The 21375-nt window shown below is 51.8% G+C and overlaps 1 protein-coding gene across 2 annotated transcripts in view; it reads right to left on the reverse strand.

Annotated features, from left to right (window-relative positions):
• The window catches only part of SULT2B1 (sulfotransferase family 2B member 1), a 48469-nt gene that overhangs the window by 2150 nt on the left and 24944 nt on the right, over positions 1–21375 (reverse strand). The window contains exons 2-6 of one of the 2 annotated variants that reach the window (XM_032169271.2): positions 19802–19944; positions 10729–10937; positions 6463–6589; positions 5060–5154; positions 722–902 (exon numbers count right to left, since the gene is read on the reverse strand). In XM_032169271.2, the coding sequence (XP_032025162.1) occupies positions 722–902; positions 5060–5154; positions 6463–6589; positions 10729–10937; positions 19802–19944 (755 nt within the window). Of the gene's footprint in view, positions 1–721; positions 903–5059; positions 5155–6462; positions 6590–10728; positions 10938–11393; positions 11441–19801; positions 19945–21375 lie in introns of those variants that run through there. The other variant, XM_032169272.2, reaches the window with a different exon arrangement.

Genomic DNA, 21375 nt, shown 5'->3' on the forward strand with positions numbered 1-21375 from the left:
CTGGGCGCAGTGGCTCACGCCTGTTATCCCAGCACTTTGGGAGGCCGAGGCGGGTGGATCTCAAGGTCAGGAGATCGAGACCATCCTGACCAACATGGTGAAACCCCATCTCTACTAAAAATACAAAAATTAACCTGTTATGGTTTCGGGTGCCTGTAGTCCCAGCTACTTAAGGATGCTGAGGAAGGAGAATCGCTTGAACCTGGGAGGTACAGGTCGCAGTGAGCCAAGATCGTGCCACTGCAACCTCCAGCCAGCCTGGGCAACAGAGAGAGACTCTGTTTCAAAAAAAAAAAAAATGGTGAACGTGTTGTCTTGAGTCATGGAGTTTGCGGTATTTGTTACAGCAGGAAGAGGGAACAACTACGCTGCCGCCTGCGCCCCGTAACCCAGCGCTTGAGTGTTTCTGCCGTGAACATGGCCATAGAGGAGGATTCATGGACACTCTCGATCTCCTCTCTCGGGTAAACCTGGTGTTGGCAGTACTCCTGGATGTTTTGCTCTCGTTGGGAGTTTTCTGGATGGGGACGCCTTGGGTGGCTGGCACGTGTGCTGAGCCAGTGCTAAGCCCTGCTTGTGATCAACCCTGGGGCCACAGTGACCCTGTCCACCCAACGTTACAGCTGGGTGAGAAACTGAGGCCCAGAGAGGTTAAGTAACTCTCCCAGGTCACACAGCCGGGCAGTGGCCTAGTGGGCGCCGAACCCCAGAGCCCCCACACCTTTCCGGAGGAAGGCCCCGCGACGGTGGTCCAGCAGGCTGGGAGGCAGCAGCGTGTAGTTGGACATGGTGTTGGCCTTCATGGCGCCGAAGGTCGAGTGTGCCACGACAGAGCCCAGTGCCTCCTTGCCCAGCGGACGGCCCAGGAACTCGCAGATGCACTCCACGGAGCCCTGTAAGTCCTGCAGGCGGGGGAGAGGGGTCAGCGGAGGGAGGGCACTCGGCCAAGGAAGGAGCATGGAACCTGGGGTCTGCATGTCTAGGTCCGAACCTGGGGCTGCCTGAGGGACGCTGCCTCTTTGCCTCAGTTTCCCCAACTCCAAGCTGAGGGGTTGGGCTACATCGACTCTAAGGGTTTTTGCAGTTCCTGTCTTTGGAGGGTTCTCTAGGGGGGAGGGAATAGGTGGGCTTGGGGCAGAGGTCACAGCAGGGGGCAGAGGTCACAGCTGGGGGCAGAGGTCACAGCCCGGGGCAGAGGTCAGTGCATCACCTTACCAGGAATCACCCTCCTTCAGGTTAGAGACAGGCATTGGCTGGTCTACATCTCAAACCTGCTCCTCCCCCAGGCCCCCATTGCAGGATGGCCCCACCATCCTCCCAGGAGCCTGGCCTCCCTCTCTGGGTACCCCTCACCCCCAAACCCTGTCCATCATGATTCCTGCCCCTCCCCACCTGCCTCCCCTCCTCTGTGTCCCTGTAGCCTAGAACTGCTCAGGCCTAACCCTCCCCTTCCTGGACCCATGCCCCAGCCTGTTGCTCCACAGCCTCCCTGCCTCCAGTCTCCATCTCCCTCCAGCTCATCCCCCACACCCTAGCTGACCCCGCTCCTCACTGCCTCCCAACTCTTCCGTGGCTCCCGAGTGCCCTGGGACAGAGTCCCAGACCCAGACCTGGCTTTCAAGCACAGATGTGGGGCGGGTGCAGTGGCTTATGCCTGTAATCCCAGCACTTTGGGAGGCTGAGACGGGTGTCGGGAGTTCGAGACCAGTCTGGCCAGCATGGTGAAACCCTGTCTCTACTAACAATACAAAAATTAGCTGGGTGTGGTGGCGGGCACCTGTAATCCCAGGTGCTTGGGAGGCTGAGGCAGGAGAATCGTTTGAACTGGGAGGTAGAGGTTGCAGTGAGCCAAGATCTCACCACTGTACTACAGCCTGGGTGGCAGAGTGAGACTCCATCTCAAAAAAAAAAAAAAAAAACAAGAACAGATGTGGTCTGGTCTCAGCTCTTCCAATACCTTTCCCACCCTCTCCTTTTGGGACTCACCATTCCCTACACATTCCTCCCTCTAGGCCTTGGCATGGGGCTTCCAGAAGGGCCCATTGCCACGGCTGCAGCTCAAATATCACCTTCCTTACTGAGTGTCTACTATGTACCAAGCTCTGATCCAAGCCCCCCATACATTTGTGCCGATCCCACCATCAGCTTTGCAAGGGAAGTGTCATTATCTCAATTGGTAAACAGAGGCCCAGAGAGGGAGAGACACTTGTCCAAGGCCACACAGCCAGAGAGGAGCTCAGGTCCCTGGAGCCCTTAGTCCTCCCCTGTGCCCCTCTGCTTTTTTTTTAAGATGGAGTTTCGCTCTTTTTGTCCAGGCTGGAGTGCAATGGCATGATCTTGCCTCACTGCAACCTCTGCCTCCCGGGTTCAAGCGATTCTCCTGCTTCAGCGTCCCGAGTAGCTGGGATTACAGGCACGCACCACCACGCCTGGCTAATTTTGTATTTTTAGTAAAGACAGGGTTTCTCCATGTTGGTCAGGGTAGTCTCAAACTCCCGACCTCAGGTGATCTGCTCACTTTGGCCTCCCAAAGTGCTGGGATTACAATGAGACTGAGTCTCGCTCTGTCGTCCAGGCTGGAGTGCAGTGGTGCTATCTCGACTCACTGCAACCTCCACCTCCTGGGTTCCAGTGATTCTCCTGCCTCAGCCTCCAAAGTAGCTGGGATTATAGGCATGTACCACCATGCCTGGCTAATTTTTGTATTTTTAGTAGAGACAGGATTTCACCACATTGTCCAGGCTGATCTCGAACTCCTGACCTCAAGTGATCCGCCTGCCTCGGCCTCCCAAAGTGCTGGGATTACAGGCGTGAGCCACCATGCCCGGCCATCGCTACCTTCTGATATGCAGCGCCCAGCACGGTCAGCCCTCTGGTCAGCTCCGCCAACCCCATGGCTCCGATTTTCCAGGTCACTCCTGGTTTCATAACCTTCCGTCTCTTTATCTTCCTGAACCACTGACGTGTCCCAGAAATTCTAACATGTGGGTGGCGCCTCACACCCAGGGGCAGCCCAGAAGCTGTTAGGCTCTGTGGCCCAGTTCTGGGTTTGGAGAAGAAAGCTTGCTGGAAAAGAGGGGGAGGAGTAGTACCAACACCTTTTCTGGAGCCTTCCATTAAAAGAAAGTTACCAGGGTGGGAAAAAATAAACATAGAGTCTGCAGGCAAGAGCCATGTGCCTTGGGCAAATTATCCACCCTCTCTTAAGTTACAAACCTCCAGTTTCCTTGTCGATAAAATAGGGATAATAACAACATTTGGGAAAACCATATAAAATTACCTTTTCTTTTGTTTTTGTTTTTCTGGAGACAGAGTCTTGCTCTATAACCCAGCTGGAGTGCAATGGTGCGATCTTGGCTCACCGCAACCTCCAGCTCCCAGGTTCAAGCGATTCTCCTGCCTCAGCCTCCCGAGTAGCTGGGACTATAGGCACCCGCCACCATGGCCGGCTAATTTTTTTGTATTTTTAGTAGAGATAGGGTTTCACCGTGTTGGCAAGTCTGGTCTGGAACTCCTGAGCTCAGTTGATCTGCTCACCTCGGCCTCCTGAAGTGCTGGGATTACAGGCGTGAGCCACCGTGCCCAGCCAAAATTACCATCTTAAAATAAAAACTAGTTGGCGGGGCCGACCAGTTATATAAATATATAACTGGTCCAAATATAAAAACTTTGGAGCCGGGCGCGGTGGCTCACGCTTGTAATCCCAGCACTTTGGGAGGCTGAGGCGGGCGGATCACGAGGTCAGGAGATCGAGACCACGGTGAAACCCCGTCTCTACTAAAAATACAAAAAATTAGCCGGGCGTGGTGGCAGGCGCCTGTAGTCCCAGCTACTCGGAGAGGCTGAGGCAGGAGAATGGCATGAACCCGGGAGGTGGAGCTTGCAGTGAGCCGAGATCGTGCCACTGCACTCCAGCCTGGGCGACAGAGCGAGACTCCGTCTCAAAAAAAAAAAACAAAAAACAAAAAACAAAAAAACTTTGGGAGGCCAAGGCGGGTGGATCACCCGAGGTCAGGAGTTCAAGACCAGCCTGACCAACGTGGAGAAACCCCGTCTCTACTAAAAATACAAAATTAGCCGGGCATGGTGGCACATGCCTGTAATCCCAGCTGCTCAGGAGGCTGAGGCTGGACAATTGCTTGAACCTGGGAGGTGGAGGTTGCGGTGAGCCCAGATCGTGCCATTGCACTCCATCCTGGGCAACAAGAGCGAAACTCTGTCTCAAAAATAAATAAATTAATTAAATAAAATAAATAAAAATAAATAAAAACTGGTTGAACACAGGCATTTCATGTGGTTCAATCTTTTTTCTTTCTATTTTTTGGAACAAGGTCTTGCTCTGTCACCCAGGCTGGAGTGCAGTGGTGCGATCTCAGCCCACCGCAACCTCCGCCTCCCAGGTTCAAGCCATTCTCCTGCCTTAGCCTCCTGAGTAGCTGGGACTACAGGCATGTGCCACTGTGCCTGGCTAATTTTTGTATTTTTAGTAGAGATGGGGTTTCACCATTTTGGCCAGGCTGGTCTCGAACTCCTGACCTGAAGTGATCCACCTGCCTTGGGCTCCCAGAGTGCTGGGATTACAGGTGTGAACCACCACACCTGGCCTTCTCTCTCTCTTTTGAGACAGGGTTTTGCTCTGTTGCCCAGGCCAGAGTACAGTGGCACCATCACAGCTCATTGTGGCCTTGACCTCTTGGGCTCAAGGGGTCCTCCCGCCTCAGCCTCCCAAAGCATCAGGATTACAGGTGTGAGCCACTGCCACTGTGTCCAGCCAACCCTCCCGTGTTAAATCTCGCCCCTGCCCAGTCCTTATCTTCCTTCCCACTCGCCTTGGCTCCTTAGCTCCTCTGCCCCGCTAGCCCGCTGTGTGGTTTAGGGATTTTGTCTGTGGTCCTTGCTCACAGGCTCAGGGCCTCTGTTCTGTTCCTGCAGTATCTCCAGGGGCTGGCGCATTGCATGGGGAAGCAGAGGGGTCCTGAGACCCTCGGGAAGAGGAGAGTGTGGGGTGTGAGCAGAGGGTATGAGGGGGACGCTGCACCTGGCGGATGTGGGGACTCACCTGCTGCAGCTCCTCGTAAGTGATAAATAGGAAGTTGTCTTTGCCCTGCATCCGAAGCCAGCCCTTAATGTGGTCGAACCAGGAGCCGAACTGCACTGTGGGCAGAGGGACAAGTGGGGTGAGGGCTGAGTGGCAGGGTCCCCCCAGCCCCACTGGGGCTCATGGGTCTAACTAGCTGTGCCCCACAAACTTCCAGGTCCAGCCCCCAGAGTTGGACGCCCTCCCCCAGAGCCCCCACATTTCCACCAAGTTCTGGGGCTCTTCCAACCTGCTTCTCCCCTGGTTGCCCGTCTTGGGGGGCCCTTGTCTATCTGTCCATCCAGTCCCCCTCCACACACCTGGATTTCCCTCCAAAGCCAGGGTCTCTGACAGCAGCAGAGAAAGGAACACGTGGCCAAAGGGCGCTGCCTTTCTTAGTACCTGGGGCTCGTGTCCTCCTCTTTCCTTGTCTCTCCCTGTCTCTCTCTGACTCCATCTCTTTCTGTATTTATTTCCTTATCTCTTTTTATTTTTTATTTCTTTTGAGCAGAGTCTCGCTCTGTTGCCCAGGCTGGAGTGCAGTGGCACGATCTTGGCTCACTGCAAGCTCCGCCTCCCAAGTTCAAGCCATTCTCCTGCCTCAGCCTCCTGAGTAGCTGGGACTACAGGCGCCCGACACCACACCCGGCTAATTTTTTGTATTTTTAGGAGAGATGGGGTTTCACCGTGTTAGCCAGGATGGTCTCGATCTCCTGACCTCGTGATCCGCCCGCCTCGGCCTCCTAAAGTGCTGGGAATACAGGCGTGAGCCACCGCGCCTGGCCTATTTTTTAATTTTTATTTTTTATTTATTTATTTAATTTTTTTGAGACAGGGCCTCACTCTGTTGCCCAGGCTGGAGTGCAATAGTACAATCTCTGCTCACTGCCACCTCCCCCATGGGCTCAAGTGATCCTCCCACTTCAGCCTCCTGAGTAGCTGGGATTACAGGCGTGTGCCACGACACTTGGCTAATTTTTGTATTTTTAATAGAAAGGGGTTTCACTACGTTGGCCAGGCTGGTCTTGAACTCCTGACCACAAGTGAACTGCCTGCCTCGGTCTCCCAAAGTGCTGGGATTACAAGCGTGAGCCACCGTGCCGGGCCCCTGTCTCTTTTTTGTTGCCCTCTCTCTCAGTCTTTCTGTATCTGTGTCTCTCCCTGTCTCTGTCTCCTCTGTCCCTTGCCTGTCCTGCGTCTCTCGGTCTCTCAGCCTCTCTCCCTCTGTCTCTTCTCCTGGCCACTTGCTCTCTGTCTCCATTGCCCCTTTTGATGCCTTGTGCCTCTGCCTCTCTCCTTTTCTTACCCCTCCTCTGTCCCTCTGCCCATCAGGGTCCTCTAGAGCTCCTCCCCACCCCTCCTGCCCCGCTTTACCCTGTCCTCACCTTCGCCTTTGAGGAAGTCCCTCAGGAACTGGTCGGGTGTGCCCGGGTCCTTTAACTGCCCGGCAATCTTGGAGTAATGATAGAGGGAGACCACGACGTCCCGGGGGTTGCGGCCCATGTAGATCACCTGTGTGCGGATGATGAGGAGACGGGAGAAGGCGTCAGATAGAGGCAGGACCCCAGCTCCTGAGGCCTCCTGCCCTGGAGACCCCTCTCTTCTGACCCTGAAGCAGGAAGGACTCAGGGCAGACTTTTTTTTTTGTTTTTTGAGATGGAGTCTGAGTCTGTTTCGCCCAGGCTAGAGTGTAGTGGCGCCATCTCAGCTTTGCAACCTCTGCCTTCTGGGTTCAGGTGATTCTCCTGCCTCAGACTCCTGAGTAGCTGGGATTACAGGAACCTGCCACCACATCGGATAATTTTTTTTTTTTTTTTTTTTTTTTTAGTAGGGATGGGGTTTTGCCATGTTGGTTACTCACAGAGTGAGGAAGCCCTTGAGGACAGGCGAGGTCTTATTCATTCCTAGAGCCTTAGCCCAGAGCCCCACACACAGGAGGCTCTGGAAATTGCTTGAGGGAACGACAAAGGCATAAAGGGAGGGAGGCTGAGAAAGAACACTTGGACAGCTGCGGTGGCTCATGTCTGTAATCCCAGCACTTTGGGAGGCCGAGACAGGAAGATCACTTGAACCCAGGAGTTCGAGACCAGCCTGGACAACATAATGAGACCCCCATTCTACAAAGAATACAAAAATTAGCTGAGTGTGGTGGTGCATGCCCATGGTCCCAGCTACTCGGGAGGCTAAGGCAGGAGGATCACTTGAGCCTGGGAGGTCGAGCCTGCAGTGAGCTGTGATCACGCCACTGCACTCCAGCCTAATGACAGAACGAGACCCTGCCTCAAAACAAAACAAAACAAAACAAAAAAACCCAGATCCACCAAAAACTAAATGAAAACAGAGAAATGTGGCTGCTGGTGCGAGGCCTTATAATAATGTTGGTGCTTTCCAGGGCTCCCTCCCGATTCCTGTGCTGTAGAGGATTCCTTTCTGCCCAGAGAAAGGCCTGGCCCTTGCCCCCTAGATCCTGAGAGGTACTTCCTAATCCCCTGGATTTTTTTGTTTTGTTTTGTTTTTTTAGACGAAGTCTCGTGGTGTCTCCCAGGCTGGAGTGCAGTAGCACCATCTCAGCTCATTGCAACCTCTGCCTCCCAGGTTCAAGCAATTCTCCTGCCTCAGCCTCCCCAGTAGCTGGGATTACGGGTGGGTGCCACCATGCCTGGCTAATTTTTGTGTTTTTAGTAGAGACGGGTTTTCACCATATTGGCCAGGCTGGTCTCAAACTCCTGACCTCAAGTGATCCGTCCACTTCGGCCTCCCAAAGTGCTGGGATTACAGGCATGAGCCACCGTGCCCAGCCTAGTCTTATTTTTTAGAAACAAGGTCTTGTCGGCCAGGCGCTGTGGCTCACACCTGTAATCCCAACACTTTGGGAGGCTGAGGCGGGTGGATCACCTGAGGTCAGGTGTTCAAGACCAGCCTGGCCAACATGGTGAAACCCCGTCTCTACTAAAAATACAAAAAATTAGCCGGGCATGGTGGTGGGCGCCTGTAATCCCAGCTATTTGGGAGGCTGAGGCAGGAGAATCGCTTGAACCCTGGAGGCAGAGGTTGCAGTGAGCCGAGATCGTGCCATTGCACTCCAGCCTGGGCAACAAGAGGGAAACTCCGTCTCAAAAAAAGAAAGAAAAAGAAAAAAGAAAAGAAACAAGGTCTTGTTCTGTCCTTGAGGCTGGAGTGCCTGTGGCACAATCATGGCTCACTGCAGCCTCAAACTCCCAGGCTTAAGTGATCCTCCTACCTCAGCCTCCCAAGTAGCTGGGACTAGAGGTGCATGCCACTACACGTGACTAATTTTTAAACTTTTTTGTAGAGATGGGTGTTACTAAGTTGCCCAGCTGGTCTTGAACTCCTGGGCTCAATCAACTGCCCACCTTGGCCTCTGAAAGTGCTGGGATTTCAGGCGTGAGCCACCGTACCCGGCCCCCTCGCCTGATTTTCACGTTTGCTTTCATTGTAATTGACTATAACCCGGGAGTCCAGCAGCTTTGCTGAACACTATGAGTTTTGCTAAGTCGTTGAGCCTGAGGGTGGTCTTGGGGACTTCCCGATTGCAGTCCCCCTCTCTGCTCTGTCCACGCTCAATTCCTTGGCAATATCACCCAGTCCTGGAGCTTCGATTAATTACAGAATATATGTGCCAAGGAATTGCAAATGGACGTGCCAGCCCGAGTCTCTCCCCTCAGATCCCGATGGGTGCATTTCTGTGCCCACCGGCAGCCTCTGCTGGACGTGGGATGGGCCGCAGCAGAGCCCGTGTCTTCCTCCCCCGCCTGCTCCCCTCTCTCCTCCCCTTCGCAGTTGCCCAGTCCTGACAGTTGCTTCCGCCGAAACCTTGGAGTCACCCTTGACTCATCCCTTTCTGTCACACCCACATCCAGTCTGCCGGCAAATCCTCCCGGTCTCACCTTCAAAATACCTCCGTGACCACCACCCTGGTCCAGCCACCGTCCCCTCCCCTGGACCCCGGCCAGCGCCGCCTCTCGGGTTTCGGCTTCTGCTCTGTCGACAGTCGGTCCCCATCTGGCCGCCAGAGGGCGCCGGTGAAGCCTAAGCCCGCTCGGGCTGCTCCTCTGCTGCGATCCCTGCGGCGCTGCCGTGTCACTCGGTCAGAGCCCAAGTCCTCGCTGGGCCCACGCGGCCCTGCACATTTTGGCCCCTGTTGCCCCCCACCCGGACCTCATCTCCACTCCCTTTCCCACTTGCTCACTTGGCTCCGGCCACACCGACCTCCTTCTTGCACTTCAGATACACTCACCTCAGGGCCTTTGCACCTGCTTTTCCCTCTTGCCTGAAATGCTCTTCCTCTAGAAAGCTCTGTGGCTCCCACTATCACCTCCTGGGTTTTTACTCGCTGGGGGTCCCCTTGACCTCCTTATTTATAATTGCAGCCCCACACCCACCCCTAACTCTATCTCCAGCCCTCTCCCTTCAATGTAAATTTATCCCATCAGACATTTTATATATTATATTGTATTATGTTATTATATATTAAATATATTATATAAATATTAAATATAATTAAAGCATATTGTAATACTATTAAATTGTTATAATATGTAATATAATATATATATATATTTTTGAGACGGAGTTTCGCTCTTGTTGCCCAAGCTGGAGTGCAATGGCACGATCTCGGCTCACCGCAACCTCCACCTCCCGGGTTCAAGCGATTCTCCTGCCTCAGCCTCCTGAGGAGCTGGGATTACAGGCATGCGCCACCACGCCCGGTTAATTTTGTATTTTTAGTAGAGACAGGTTTTCTCCATGTTGGTCAGGCTGGTCTCAAATTCCCAGCCTCAGGTGATCTGCCCACCTCAGCCTCCCAAAGTGCTGGGATTACAAACGTGAGCTACTGCACCTGGCTGTAATTTTTTTTTTTTGAGATGAAGTCTCGGTCTGTCTCCCAGGCTGGAGTGCAGTGGTGGCTTCTCAGCTCACTGCAACCTCCACCTCCCAGGTTCCAGCGATTTTCCTGCCTTAGCTTCCTGAGTAGCTGGGATTACAGGCACCCATCACCAGATCCAACTAATTTTTGTATTTTTAGTAGAGACAGGGTTTCACCATGTTGACCAGGCTGGTATTGAACTCCTGGCCTCAAATGATCTGCCTGCCTCTGCCTCCCAAAGTGCTGGGATTACAGGCGTAAGCCACCGCGCTGGCACCGGCTTTTTTGTTTTTGTTTTTGTTTTTTTTGAGACTGAGTCTTGCTCTGTTGCCTAGGCTGGAGTGCAGTAATGTGATCTCAGCTCATTGCAGCCTTGACCTCCTGGGCTCAAGTGATCCTCCCACCTCAGCATTCCAAGTAGCTGGGACTACAAGGGTGTGCCACCACGCCTGACTGATTTTTAAAATTTCTTGTAGTGACGTGGTCTCACTATGTTGCCCAAGCTGGTCTCAAACTCCTGGCCCAAAGTGATCCTCCCGCCTCAGCCTCCCAAAGTGCTGGGACTACAGGTGTGAGCCATCACTCCCTGACAAAGGGCAGGCATTTCTGCATGTATATTGACCACTGTGCTAGATCAGAGTCAGGCACATAGTAGGTGCTTAACAAATAGGTGCTGAATGAATCAATGAGTTATGTTCCGTCTCCCCGTTACCCCACACACCCGTGCAGCCCCTCCCAACTGACACACACCCCTCCTCCCAACCTTGGCCTTGGAGCTGAAGAAGGCCTTGGTGAAGATCTGGATGGGAAGATGGGAGCTCATGAGGCGGGGGCTGTACTGGTCCGGGAGGCTGAAGGCACCCACGATGGTCTCACACCAGGGTGCCCGCTCCCAGATGGGCACAGAGCGGATCCAGGACGGATCCCCTTCCTTCAGGATTAAGCAGATGATCTCAATCATCCAGGTCGTGCCTGTTGGGAGAAATTGAGCAGATTAATTGGGTGCAGGAGGGCTGAAGAGGGAGGATATCATCAGAATAATCACAACAGCATTTATTGAGCAATTTGCCACCTTTTTTTTTTTTTTTTTTTAAGACAAGAGTCTTACTCTGTCACCCAGGCTGGAGTGCAATGGCACAATCTCGGCTCACTGCAACCTTCACCTCCCAGGCTCAAGCAATTCTCCTGCCTCAGCCTCCCGAGTAGCTAGCATTACAAAGCACCCACCACCACGCCCAGCTGATTTTGTATTTTTAGTAGAGACGAGGTCTCCCCATGTTGGCCAGGCTGGTCTCGAACTCCTGACCTCAGGTGATCTGCCCATCACGGCCTCCCAAAGTGCTGGGATTACAGCCGTGAGCCACCACGCTGGGCCTGACAGCATTTATTGAGCAATTTACCACCTATTTTATCACACTGATTCCTTACAGCTGGTGGAGAAGGCAAGGTTGCTTAACCTCATTTTCGGAGCCGGAAACTGAGCCTCACAGAAACCATGTCGCTCGTCCAAGGGGACAAAACTAGGAAAGTGGTGCAGGGCAGAGACTGGCGAGCTGTCCACCCAACCCCATTTCATTTTTCTGCTGGGAATATGGCGTGATGACCTTTTCTCTTCTCCCCTGCTGCTATGTGTGGGGCCAAGAGACTGGGTCTGGCCAAGGAAGTGTAGGTGGTGGCGATGTGATGTGTGGCTATTTCCAGGCCTGGCCCATAAATGTATGCCACGTGACTCTCCACTCCCTCTCTGCTCCTGGATACAGAGACTCCAGGGGAGAATCTGGGACTCCTGGGGATGGCAGAGCCATAAGATGGAAGGAGCCAAATGTCTGGGAATACATGGATTTCCCCCCACTTCCTTCCACCCTTCCTGCACCAACTAGAGTTTATAGGAACAAGAAACAAACTTGGCTTCAGCTGCTGAACTTCTGAGGTTGATCTATTAGTACAGCCAGAATTGCTTTACTTATTTATTTATTTTGGGGCAGAATCTTGCTCTGTCGCCCAGGCTGGAGTGCAGTGGTGTGATCACCACTCACTGCGGCCTTGAAATCCCAGGCTTAAGAGATCCTCCCGCCTCAGCCTCCCGAGTAGCTGAGACCACAGGTGCACACAACCACACCTGGCTAATTTCTTATTTTTATTTTTAGTAGACATACAGTCCCACTATGTTGCCCAGGCTGGTCTTGAACTCCTGGGCTCAAGCAATCCTCCTGCCTCAGCCTCCCAAGGTGCTGGGATCACAGGCACCAGGCCCAGCAGACACTCCTTTAATACATGGAGGACGCTGGAATTGAACCCAGGTGTCTGGACATAAAAATCTCTGCTCTTGGGCCACGCGTGGTGGCTCACGCTTGTAATCCCAGCACTTTGGGAGGCCGAGGCAGGCGGATCACAAGGTCAGGAGATCGAGACCACGGTGAAACCCTGTCTCTACTAAAAAATAAAAATAAAAAAAATACAAAAAATTAGCCGGGTGTGGTGGCGGGCGCCTGTAGTCCCAGCTACTCGGAGAGGCTGAGGCAGGAGAATGGCATGAACCTGGGAGGCGGAGCTTGCAGTGAGCCGAGATTGCGCCACTGCACTCCCACCTGGGCGACAGAGCGAGACTCCATCTCAAAAAAAAAAAAAAAAAATCTCTGCTCTTTTCACTTCTCACTGCCCACTTTTGAGAGTCACCTCTTTTTTTTATACTTTAAGTTTTAGGGTACATGTGCACAACGTGCAGGTTAGTTACATATGTATACATGTGCCATGTTGGTGTGCTGCACCCATTAACTCGTCATTTAACATTAGGTATATCTCCTAATGCTATCCCTCCCCCCTCCCCGTCCTTTTTTTTTTGAGATGGAGTTTCACTCCCATTGCCCAAGCTGGAGTGCAATGGCGCGATCTTGGCTCACTGTAACCTCCGCCTCCCGGTTTCAAGTGATTCTCCTGCCTCAGCCTCCCTAGTATCTGGGGTTACAGGCATGCACCACCATACCTGGCTAATTTTTGGTATTTTTAGTAGAGACGGGATTTCACCATGTTAGCCAGGATGGTCTCAAACTCTTGACCTCCAGTGATCCACCCGCCTTGGCCTCCCAAAGTGCTGGGATTACAGGAGTGAGCCACTGCGCCTGGCTGAGGTTCACCTCATTATTTCTGTGGGGAGCCACAGAATGTTATGTAGTGGAAAGAGACCTCATCAAGGACCCAGTTCATAGTTTTGAATTTCAGGAGACCACAGGCTGTTCAGAAGAGAAACAATTACGTTCAAAATTACTTTCTGTTAGTATTCATTGCATTTAATTCTTTTTGAGACAGGATTCCGCTCTGTGACCTGGGCTGCAGTGCACTGTTGCAATCACAGCTTACTTCAGCTTCAGCCTCCAACTCCCAGGCTCAAGTGATCCTCCAACCTCAGCCTCTGGAGTAGCTAGACCACATGTACCCAGCTTTTTTTTTTTTTTTTTTTTTTTGAGATGGAGTCTCACTCTGTCGCCCAGGCTGGAGTGCAGTGGCTCTATCTCAGCTCACTGAAACCTCTGCCTCCTGGATTCAAGCAATTCTCCTGCCTCAGCCTCCCAAGTAGCGGGGACTAGAAGTGTGCCACCATGCCTGGCTAGTTTTTGTATTTTTAGTAGAGATGGGGTTTTGCCATATTGGCCAGATTGGTCTCAAACTCCTGACCTCAGGTGATCCACCTGCCTTGGCCTCCCAAAATGCTGAGATTATAGGCGTGAGCCACCACACCCGGCCTGCGCCCACCTAATTTTTAAAAATTTTGTAGAGATGGGGTCTCACTGTGTTGCCCAGGCTGGTCTGGAGTGCCTGGCCTCTAGCGATCCTCCTGCCTTGGCCTCCCAAAGTGCTGGGATTACAGGCATAAGCCACCACATCCAATCCATTCACTGGATTTCATTCTAACAACCACCTTGTACCAGTTATCAGTTTACATGCTGGTGGCTCCGACTTTATGCCTCTCTCCCGTTTTGTGGTATTGGAGCTGGACCCTGTAAACATTTCTCCTCTGCCATCTAGCTCAGTGTTAAACCTTGTCAGCAGAGGGCGCTGGAGGAACACTGAATAAGGATGGGGCTCTTCCTGATTCTCACGGGCTCCTCTCAGCGGGATCTTGTGATGGACAGGAGCCAGCCCTGCACTAGACACCCAGTGACGTTTACCCCTCCCCCTAGCAAATTTCAGTGGCCTGTTGCACCTCAGTGAACTTCTCAGTCACCCAGTGGGTCATGGCCATACCTCTGCAGCGAAACTCTAATCTTGTGTGGGGAGCCGGTTGGGGAGGCAAGTCCTTCTTCCCAATTTCTTTCTTCCTTGGGAGTTTGGCTTCAGCCCTAGAGGAAGTGGCTGCACCCTATTTTAGCTATTCCTCTGTGTGGTGTTTTTTGTTTGTCTGTTTCTTTGTTTGAGACGGAGTCTTGCTGTGTTTCCAGGCTGGAGTGCAGTGGAGCGATCTCGGCTCACTGCAAGCCCCGCCCCTCCAGGTTTAAGCAATTCTCTGCCTCAGCCTCCGGAGTAGCTGGGATTACAGGCGTGTGCCACCACACTCGGCTAATTTTTTTGTATTTTTAGTAGAGACGGGGTTTCACCATCTTGGCCAGGCTGGTCTTGAACTCCTGACCTAGTGATCCACACTCCTCGGCCTCCCAAAGTGCTGGGATTACAAGCATGAGCCACCGTGCCCAGCCGTTTATTTTTCCTACAAAAAAATTTTTTTAATAGAGACGGGGTCTCGCTATGTTGCCCAGGCTGGTCTTGAAATCCTGGGCTCAAACAATCTTCCCACTTCGGCCTCCCAAAATGTTGGGATTATAGGTATGAGCCACTGCACCTGGCCACATGTTATTTTCTAAATAATAGCCACCTAATGTGTGCAAAAAATTCTCTCTCTCTCTGAGACATACTCCCACTCTGTCATCCAGGCTGGAGTTCAGTGGTGCAATCTCCACTCACTGCAACCTCCACCTCCCGGGTTCAAGTGATTATTGAGCCTCAACCTCCTGAGTAGCTGGGATTCCAGGTGCATGCCACCATGCCCGGCTGAAGTTGTTTTTGTTTTTTGTTTTTTGTTGTTTTTTTTTTTCTGAGTAAGGGTCTCACTCTCTTCCCCAGGCTGGAGTGTTATAGCACAATCATGGCTCACTGCAGCCTCAACCTTCTAGGCTCAGGGATTCTCCCACCTCAGCCTCCCGAATAGCTGGGACTACAGGCACGCACCACCACGCCTGGCTAATTTTTGTTTTTGTTTTTCTTTTTTTTTTTTGTAGAGATAGGATTTTGCCATGTTGCCCAGGCTGGTCTTGAACTCCTGGGCTCAAGCTATCCACTTGCCTTGGCCTCCCAAAGTGCTGGGATTACAGGCAGGAAGATCGCTTGGGCCCAGGCATTGGAGACCAACCAGAGACCCTTATCGCTACAAAAATTAGCTGGGTGTGGTGGCTATTAGGGAGGCTGGGGTGGGAGCATCACTTGTGCCCAGGAGGTCGAAGTGGCAGTGAGCCATGATCTTCCCACTACACTTCAGCCTGGGCAACCAAGCAAGACCTTGTCTCCAGTAAATAAATCCCGGTTGATGCTAATCACTGGAGAAGATGTGGGGCAATAGAGGATCACCTATTGCTGGGAAGAATGGAAAAAGATAAACCCACTTTGGGCCGGCACGGTGGCTCACGCCTATAATCCCAGCACTTTGGGAGGCTGAGGTGGGTAGATTGACTGAGGTCAGGAGTTTGAAACCAGCTTGGCCAACATGGTGAAACCCTGTCTCTACTAAAAATACAAAAACTAGCTGGGCGTGGTGGTGGGCGGCTGTAATCCCAGCTACTCAGGAGGCTGAGGCAGGAGAATCGCTTAAACCTGCGGAGGCAGAGGTTGTAGTGAACCGAGATCTCACCACTGCACTCCAGCCTGGGCAACAGTGAGACCCTGTCTCCATAAAAAACAAAGAAAACATATGTCCACATAAGAACTTGTGTGCAGGGCCCGGTGCGGAGGCTCACTCCTGTAATCCTAACACTTTGGGAGGCCAAGGAGGGAGAACTGCTTGAGCCCAGGAGTTTGAGACCAGTCTGGGCAACACAGTGAGATCTTGTCTGTGAAAAAAAAAAAATGTTTTTTTAATTAGCTGGGCGTGGTGGTGTGCACCTGTCGTCCCAGCTACTCAGGAGGCTCAGGTGGGAGGATAGCTTGAGCCCAGGAGGTCAAGGCTGCAATGAGCCGAGACTGCACCACTGCACTCCAGCCTGGGCGAAAGATCGAGACCCTGCCTCAAAAAATAAAAATAGAAACAAGAACTTGCATGCAAGGCCGAGCGCAGTGGCTCACGCCCGTAATCCCAGCACTTTGGGAGGCTGAGGCAGGCGGATCACCTGAGGTCAGGAGTTTGAGACCGGCCTGGCCAACATGGTGAAACCTCATCTCTACTAAAAATACAAAAATTAGCTGGGCATGGTGGCAGGTGCCTGTAATTCCAACTGCTCAGGAGGCTGAGGCAGGAGAATCGCTTGAACCTGGGAGGCGGAGGTTGCAGTGAGCCGGGATTGCGCCACTGCATTCCAGCCTGGGCAACAGAGCGAGACTCTGTCTCAAAAAAAAAAAAAAAAAGAACTTGCATGCAATGTTCATAGCAGCTTCATTCATAGTAAGTCCCAGAGTGGAAATAAGCCAAATGCTTATCAACTGATGAATAAATAAAATATAGTATATACATAACATAAAATATTATTGGACCATAAAAAAGAATGAGACTCTGACACATGCTACAATGTGGTTGAACCTTGACAACGTGATGCTCAGGAAGAAACCAGACACAAGAGGCCACATAGTGTAGATTTCATTTCCATGAAATGCCCAAAATAGAAAAATCCATAGAAACAGAATGGAGATTGGTGGTTACCAGGGCCCGGGGGGAGGGGATATGAGGATTGGGAGGTGATGGCTTATAGGTCTAGAGTTTCTTGTTGGATGATGATATGTTCTTTATTTTTATTTTTTTTGTGTTTTGAGACAGGGTCTCGCCCTATCGCCACGGGTGGAGTTCAGTGGTGCACTCTTGGCTCACTGCAACCTCCACCCCCCGGTTCCAAGCAATTCTCCTGCCTCAGCCTGCCCAGTACTGGGATTACAGGCACGCGCCACCATGCCTGGATAGTTTTTGCATTTTTAGTAGAGACGGGGTTTCACCATGTTGGCCAGACTGGTCTCGAACTCCTGACCTCAAATGATCCACCCGCCTCAGCCTCCCAAACTGCTGGGATTGCAGGCATGAGCCACCGTGCCTGGCCCACTCAGTTTTTTGTTTTTGAGACAGTCTCTGCCACCCAAGCTGGAGTGCAGTGGGGTGAATGCATCTTACTGCAACCTCCACCTCCCAGACTCAAGCAATCCTCGCATCTCAGCCTCCCACGTAGCTGGGACTACAGGCATACACTATCGTGCCTGGCTAATTTTTGTATGTTTTGTAGAGATGAGGTCTCGCCATGTTGGCCAGGCTGCTCTCGAACGCCTAGGTTCAAGAGATCCTCCTGCCTCAGCCTCCCAAAATGTTGGGATTATGGGTGTGAGCCACTGTGCTCAGCTGAAAATATTCTAAAATTGATTGTGGTAATGGATGACCAGCTCCATGCACATGGCAAAGTCATTGAATTGTACCTTTTTCTTTTTGTTGACACAGGGTCTCACTCTGTTGCCCAGGCTGAAGTGCAGTGGTGTGATCACAGCTCACTGCAGCCTCAACCTCTCCAGCTAAAGTGATCCTCCTGCCTCAGCCTCCCAAGTGGCTGGGACTACAGGCGCACACCACCATGCCTGGCTAATTTTTTTTTTTTTAGAGATTGGGTCTTGCTATGTTGTCCAGGCTGGCCTTGAACTCTTGGCCTCAAGTGATCCTCCTACTTCAGCCTCCCAAAGTGCTGAGATTACAGGCATCTACCCTCTACTTTTCTTCACAGCATTTATTGCCGCCAGTCATAGTGTCGTATTTTTATTTGTTGATTTATTTTCTGGGTTGCCCCAATACAATGTGAGCTCCATAAATGCAGACATTTCAGTCTGTCTGGAGAGTTGCAGCCTTCTTTGTTCTTAGAACAGTGCCTGGCACATAATATGTGTTTAATAAATACTTGTTGGAGGAGGTAGGGAAGAGAGGAGAAAAAAGGCAAGGAAGAGTTTTTGTTATTTCTCTTTGGTCATTTAAATGCTACTTATTGACCGGGCTCACACCTGTAATCGCAGCACTTTGGGAGGCGGAGGTGGGCAGATCACAAGGTCAAGAGATCAAGACCATCCTGGCCAACATGGTGAAACCTCATCTCTACTAAAAATACAAAAATTAGCTGGGCGTGCTGGCACACGCCTGTAATCCCAGCTACTCAGGAGGCTGAGGCAGGAGAATCGCTTGAACCTGGGAGGCAGAGGTTGCAGTGAGCCGAGATCACGCCACTGCACTCCAGCCTGGGCAACAGAGCAAGACTCTGTCTCAAAAAAAAAAAAAAAAAGACGGCTCAGTGGCTCACACCTGTAATCCCAACACTTTGGGAGGCCAAGGCTGGTGGATCATGAGGTCAGGAGTTCAAGACCAGCCTGGCCAAGATGGTGAAACCCTGTCTCTACTAAAAATACAAAAAAATAAAAAATAAAAATAAAAAGAAGTAGCCGCACGTGGTGGCGGGCACCTGTGATCCTAGCTACTCGGGAGGCTGAAGCAGAGAATTGCTTGAACTCGGGAGGCGGAGGTTACAGTGAGCCGAGATCGCGCCACTACACTCCAGCCTGGGCGACAGAGAGAGACTCTGTCACAAAAAAAAAAAAAAAGAAAAAAAAATAGAGGGAGGTTTACCATGTTGCCCAGGTTCGTCTCAAACTCAAACACTCAAATTGTATATAATTCACCACTTTAAAGTATACAATTTAGCCAGGTGTGGTGGCTCATGCCTGTAATCCCAGCACTTTGGGAGGCTGAGGCAGGAAGATCGCTTGAGCCCAGGAGTTCAAGACCAGCCTGGGCAACATGATGAAACCCTGTCCCTACAAAAAACACAAAAGTTAGCCAGGCATGGTGGTGCACACCTGTGGTTCCAGCTACTCAGGAGGCTGAAGTGGGTGGATCACGTGAGTCCAGAAGGTCGAGGCTGAAATGAGCCAAGATTGTACCATCACACTGAAGCCTGGGCGACAGAGCGAGACCTCCAAAAAAAAAAAAAAAAAAAGTATACAATTTGGTAGTGACCAGCACCTGTAGTCCCAGCACTTTGGGAGGCCAAGATGGGAGGTTTGATGAGCTGATATTGCACCACTGCACCCCAGCCTGAATGACAGAGCAAGACCTTGTCTCAAAAAATAAAAATGGTCAGGTGTGGTGGTTCACGCCTGTAATCCCAGCACTTTGGGAGGCCAAGGCAGAAGGATCACTTGAGATCAGGAGTTCAAGACCAGCCTGGGCAATGTAGCGAGACCCCATCTCTACCAAAAAGAAAAAAAGAAAGGAAGCGAGAGAGAGGAAGGAAGGAAGGAAGGAAGGAAGGAAGGAAGGAAGGAAGGAAGGAAGGAAGGAAGGAAGAGAAAAGTAGAGGGTAAAGGGGACAGAGAGGGACAGAACGAGGACGCTATTTCATCCAGGGAGGTCAGGGAAGGCGAAGTGTTGAGAACTGACCTGGAGGGGAGAGGCTGGGCGCCGGGTGGGTATCCCTGGGAGGCTACTTCTGGCAGGGGCACCGCTCTGAACAGACCCGGCCCCGCTTTTCCTCCTCCCCTCCTTCTCGATGTGCCTTTCCTGTCCTCTGCCGCACCCCCTCCCCACTCTCCCCAGCCCCCAACGCCCGCAGCCCAACAGGTACCTGACTTGGGGTAGGTGATGATAAAGATGTCGTCGTCCCGCACATCTTGGGTGTTCTCCGCCAAGCTGATGCTCTCGGGAGAGTACAGGCCGACGGGGAAGGGGACGCCCTTGTACCGGAAGTATTCACCTGGCAACTTCTGGCTGTGGAAAGGTGGGGGAGACGCCATGAGGGAGAGTAGGGAGGTGGGTGCTGGAGTTCTCAGGGCGGTGACACTCGGACCCTGGCAAGGAACTTCCTCCTCAGAGCCTCAGTCCCTCTCCTGTAAAGCGGTGACACTGTCCCTATAAACTTTATAAAGCTGGTCGGGCGCAGTGGCGCACTCCTGTAATCCCAGTACTTTGGGAGGCGGAGGCGGGTGGATCACCTGAGGTCAGGAGTTTGAGACCAGCCTGGCCAACATGGTGAAACCCCGCCTCTACTAAAAAGACAAAAATCAGCCGGGCATGGTGGCGCATGCCTGTAATCCCAGTTACTCCGGAGGCTGAGGCAGGAGAATCGCTTTAACCCAGGAGGCGGAGGTTGCAGTGAGCCAAGATCACGGCACCATTGCACTCCAGTTTGGGCGACAAGAGCAAAACTCCATCTCAAAATATATATAAATATATATATTTTAATTTTAAAAAGTCAATAAAAAGATACCAGGCGCAGTGGCTCACACCTGTTGTCCCAGCACTTTGGGAGGTCAAGGCGGGTGGATCACGAGGTCAGGAGGTGGAGGTTGCAGTGAGCTGAGATGGCGCCACTGCACTCCAGCTTGGGCAACAGAGTGAGACTTCATCTCAAAAACAAAAACAAAAATTAGCCGGGTGTGGTGGTGGGCACCTGCAGTCCCAGCTACTCGGGAGGCTGAGGCAGGAGAATTGCTTGAATCCAAGAGGTGGAGGTTGCAGTGAGCCGAGACTGCGCCATTGCGCTCCAGCGCCCAGGGGACAGAGCGAGACTCTGCCTCAAAAAAAAAAAAAAAAAAAAAAAGGTTAAAACAGAGCCTAGCTCATAGTCTGCATTCCATAACTTTGAGCTCAAATTATTATTATTATTTCATGCAGTAGCAGGCACCGCGGGGCCTTATGTGAACTCAGAGGAGGCCTGCCTAGCACAGCCTTGTGCACACAGTAGGCTTTCAATAAACTGCAGTTACTTTGTTGGTTCGATGATGTCATCAGTTATCCCATAGGTTGAGCGTGGGCGTGGAATTAGTGATGATGTCATCGGTTACCAGGCAAATTTAGTCCAGTGGGCAGGCGCAGTGAGGTAATCAGTTTTCAGGAGGATTAGCCACTGAGCGCCTGCTGGGCCTTGGCTGGGCTTCCATAGGTCCTACTTGCCCTTTCTGTGCCTTGGGCAGCGGACCTCACTTCTTTGATCCTCAGTTTCCTCATCTGTCATGTGAGGATAAGAGCAATCTCTGCTTTGAGGTTTTAATCCTACTTGGGGATTCAATGGGATAATATATTTTAAGTGCTTGGCTCCCGATACATTTATCAGGAAACGGAAGCTCTGTTTAGCATTATTTTAGTCTTTGATCTGGCCAACAGCTCCTTGAGGGAGAAATCTCCTTCCCAGCTTACAGG

This window comes from Hylobates moloch, unplaced genomic scaffold, assembly GCF_009828535.3.
Source record: "Hylobates moloch isolate HMO894 unplaced genomic scaffold, HMol_V3 SCAFFOLD_12, whole genome shotgun sequence".
Classification (NCBI taxonomy): Eukaryota; Metazoa; Chordata; class Mammalia; order Primates; family Hylobatidae; genus Hylobates; species Hylobates moloch.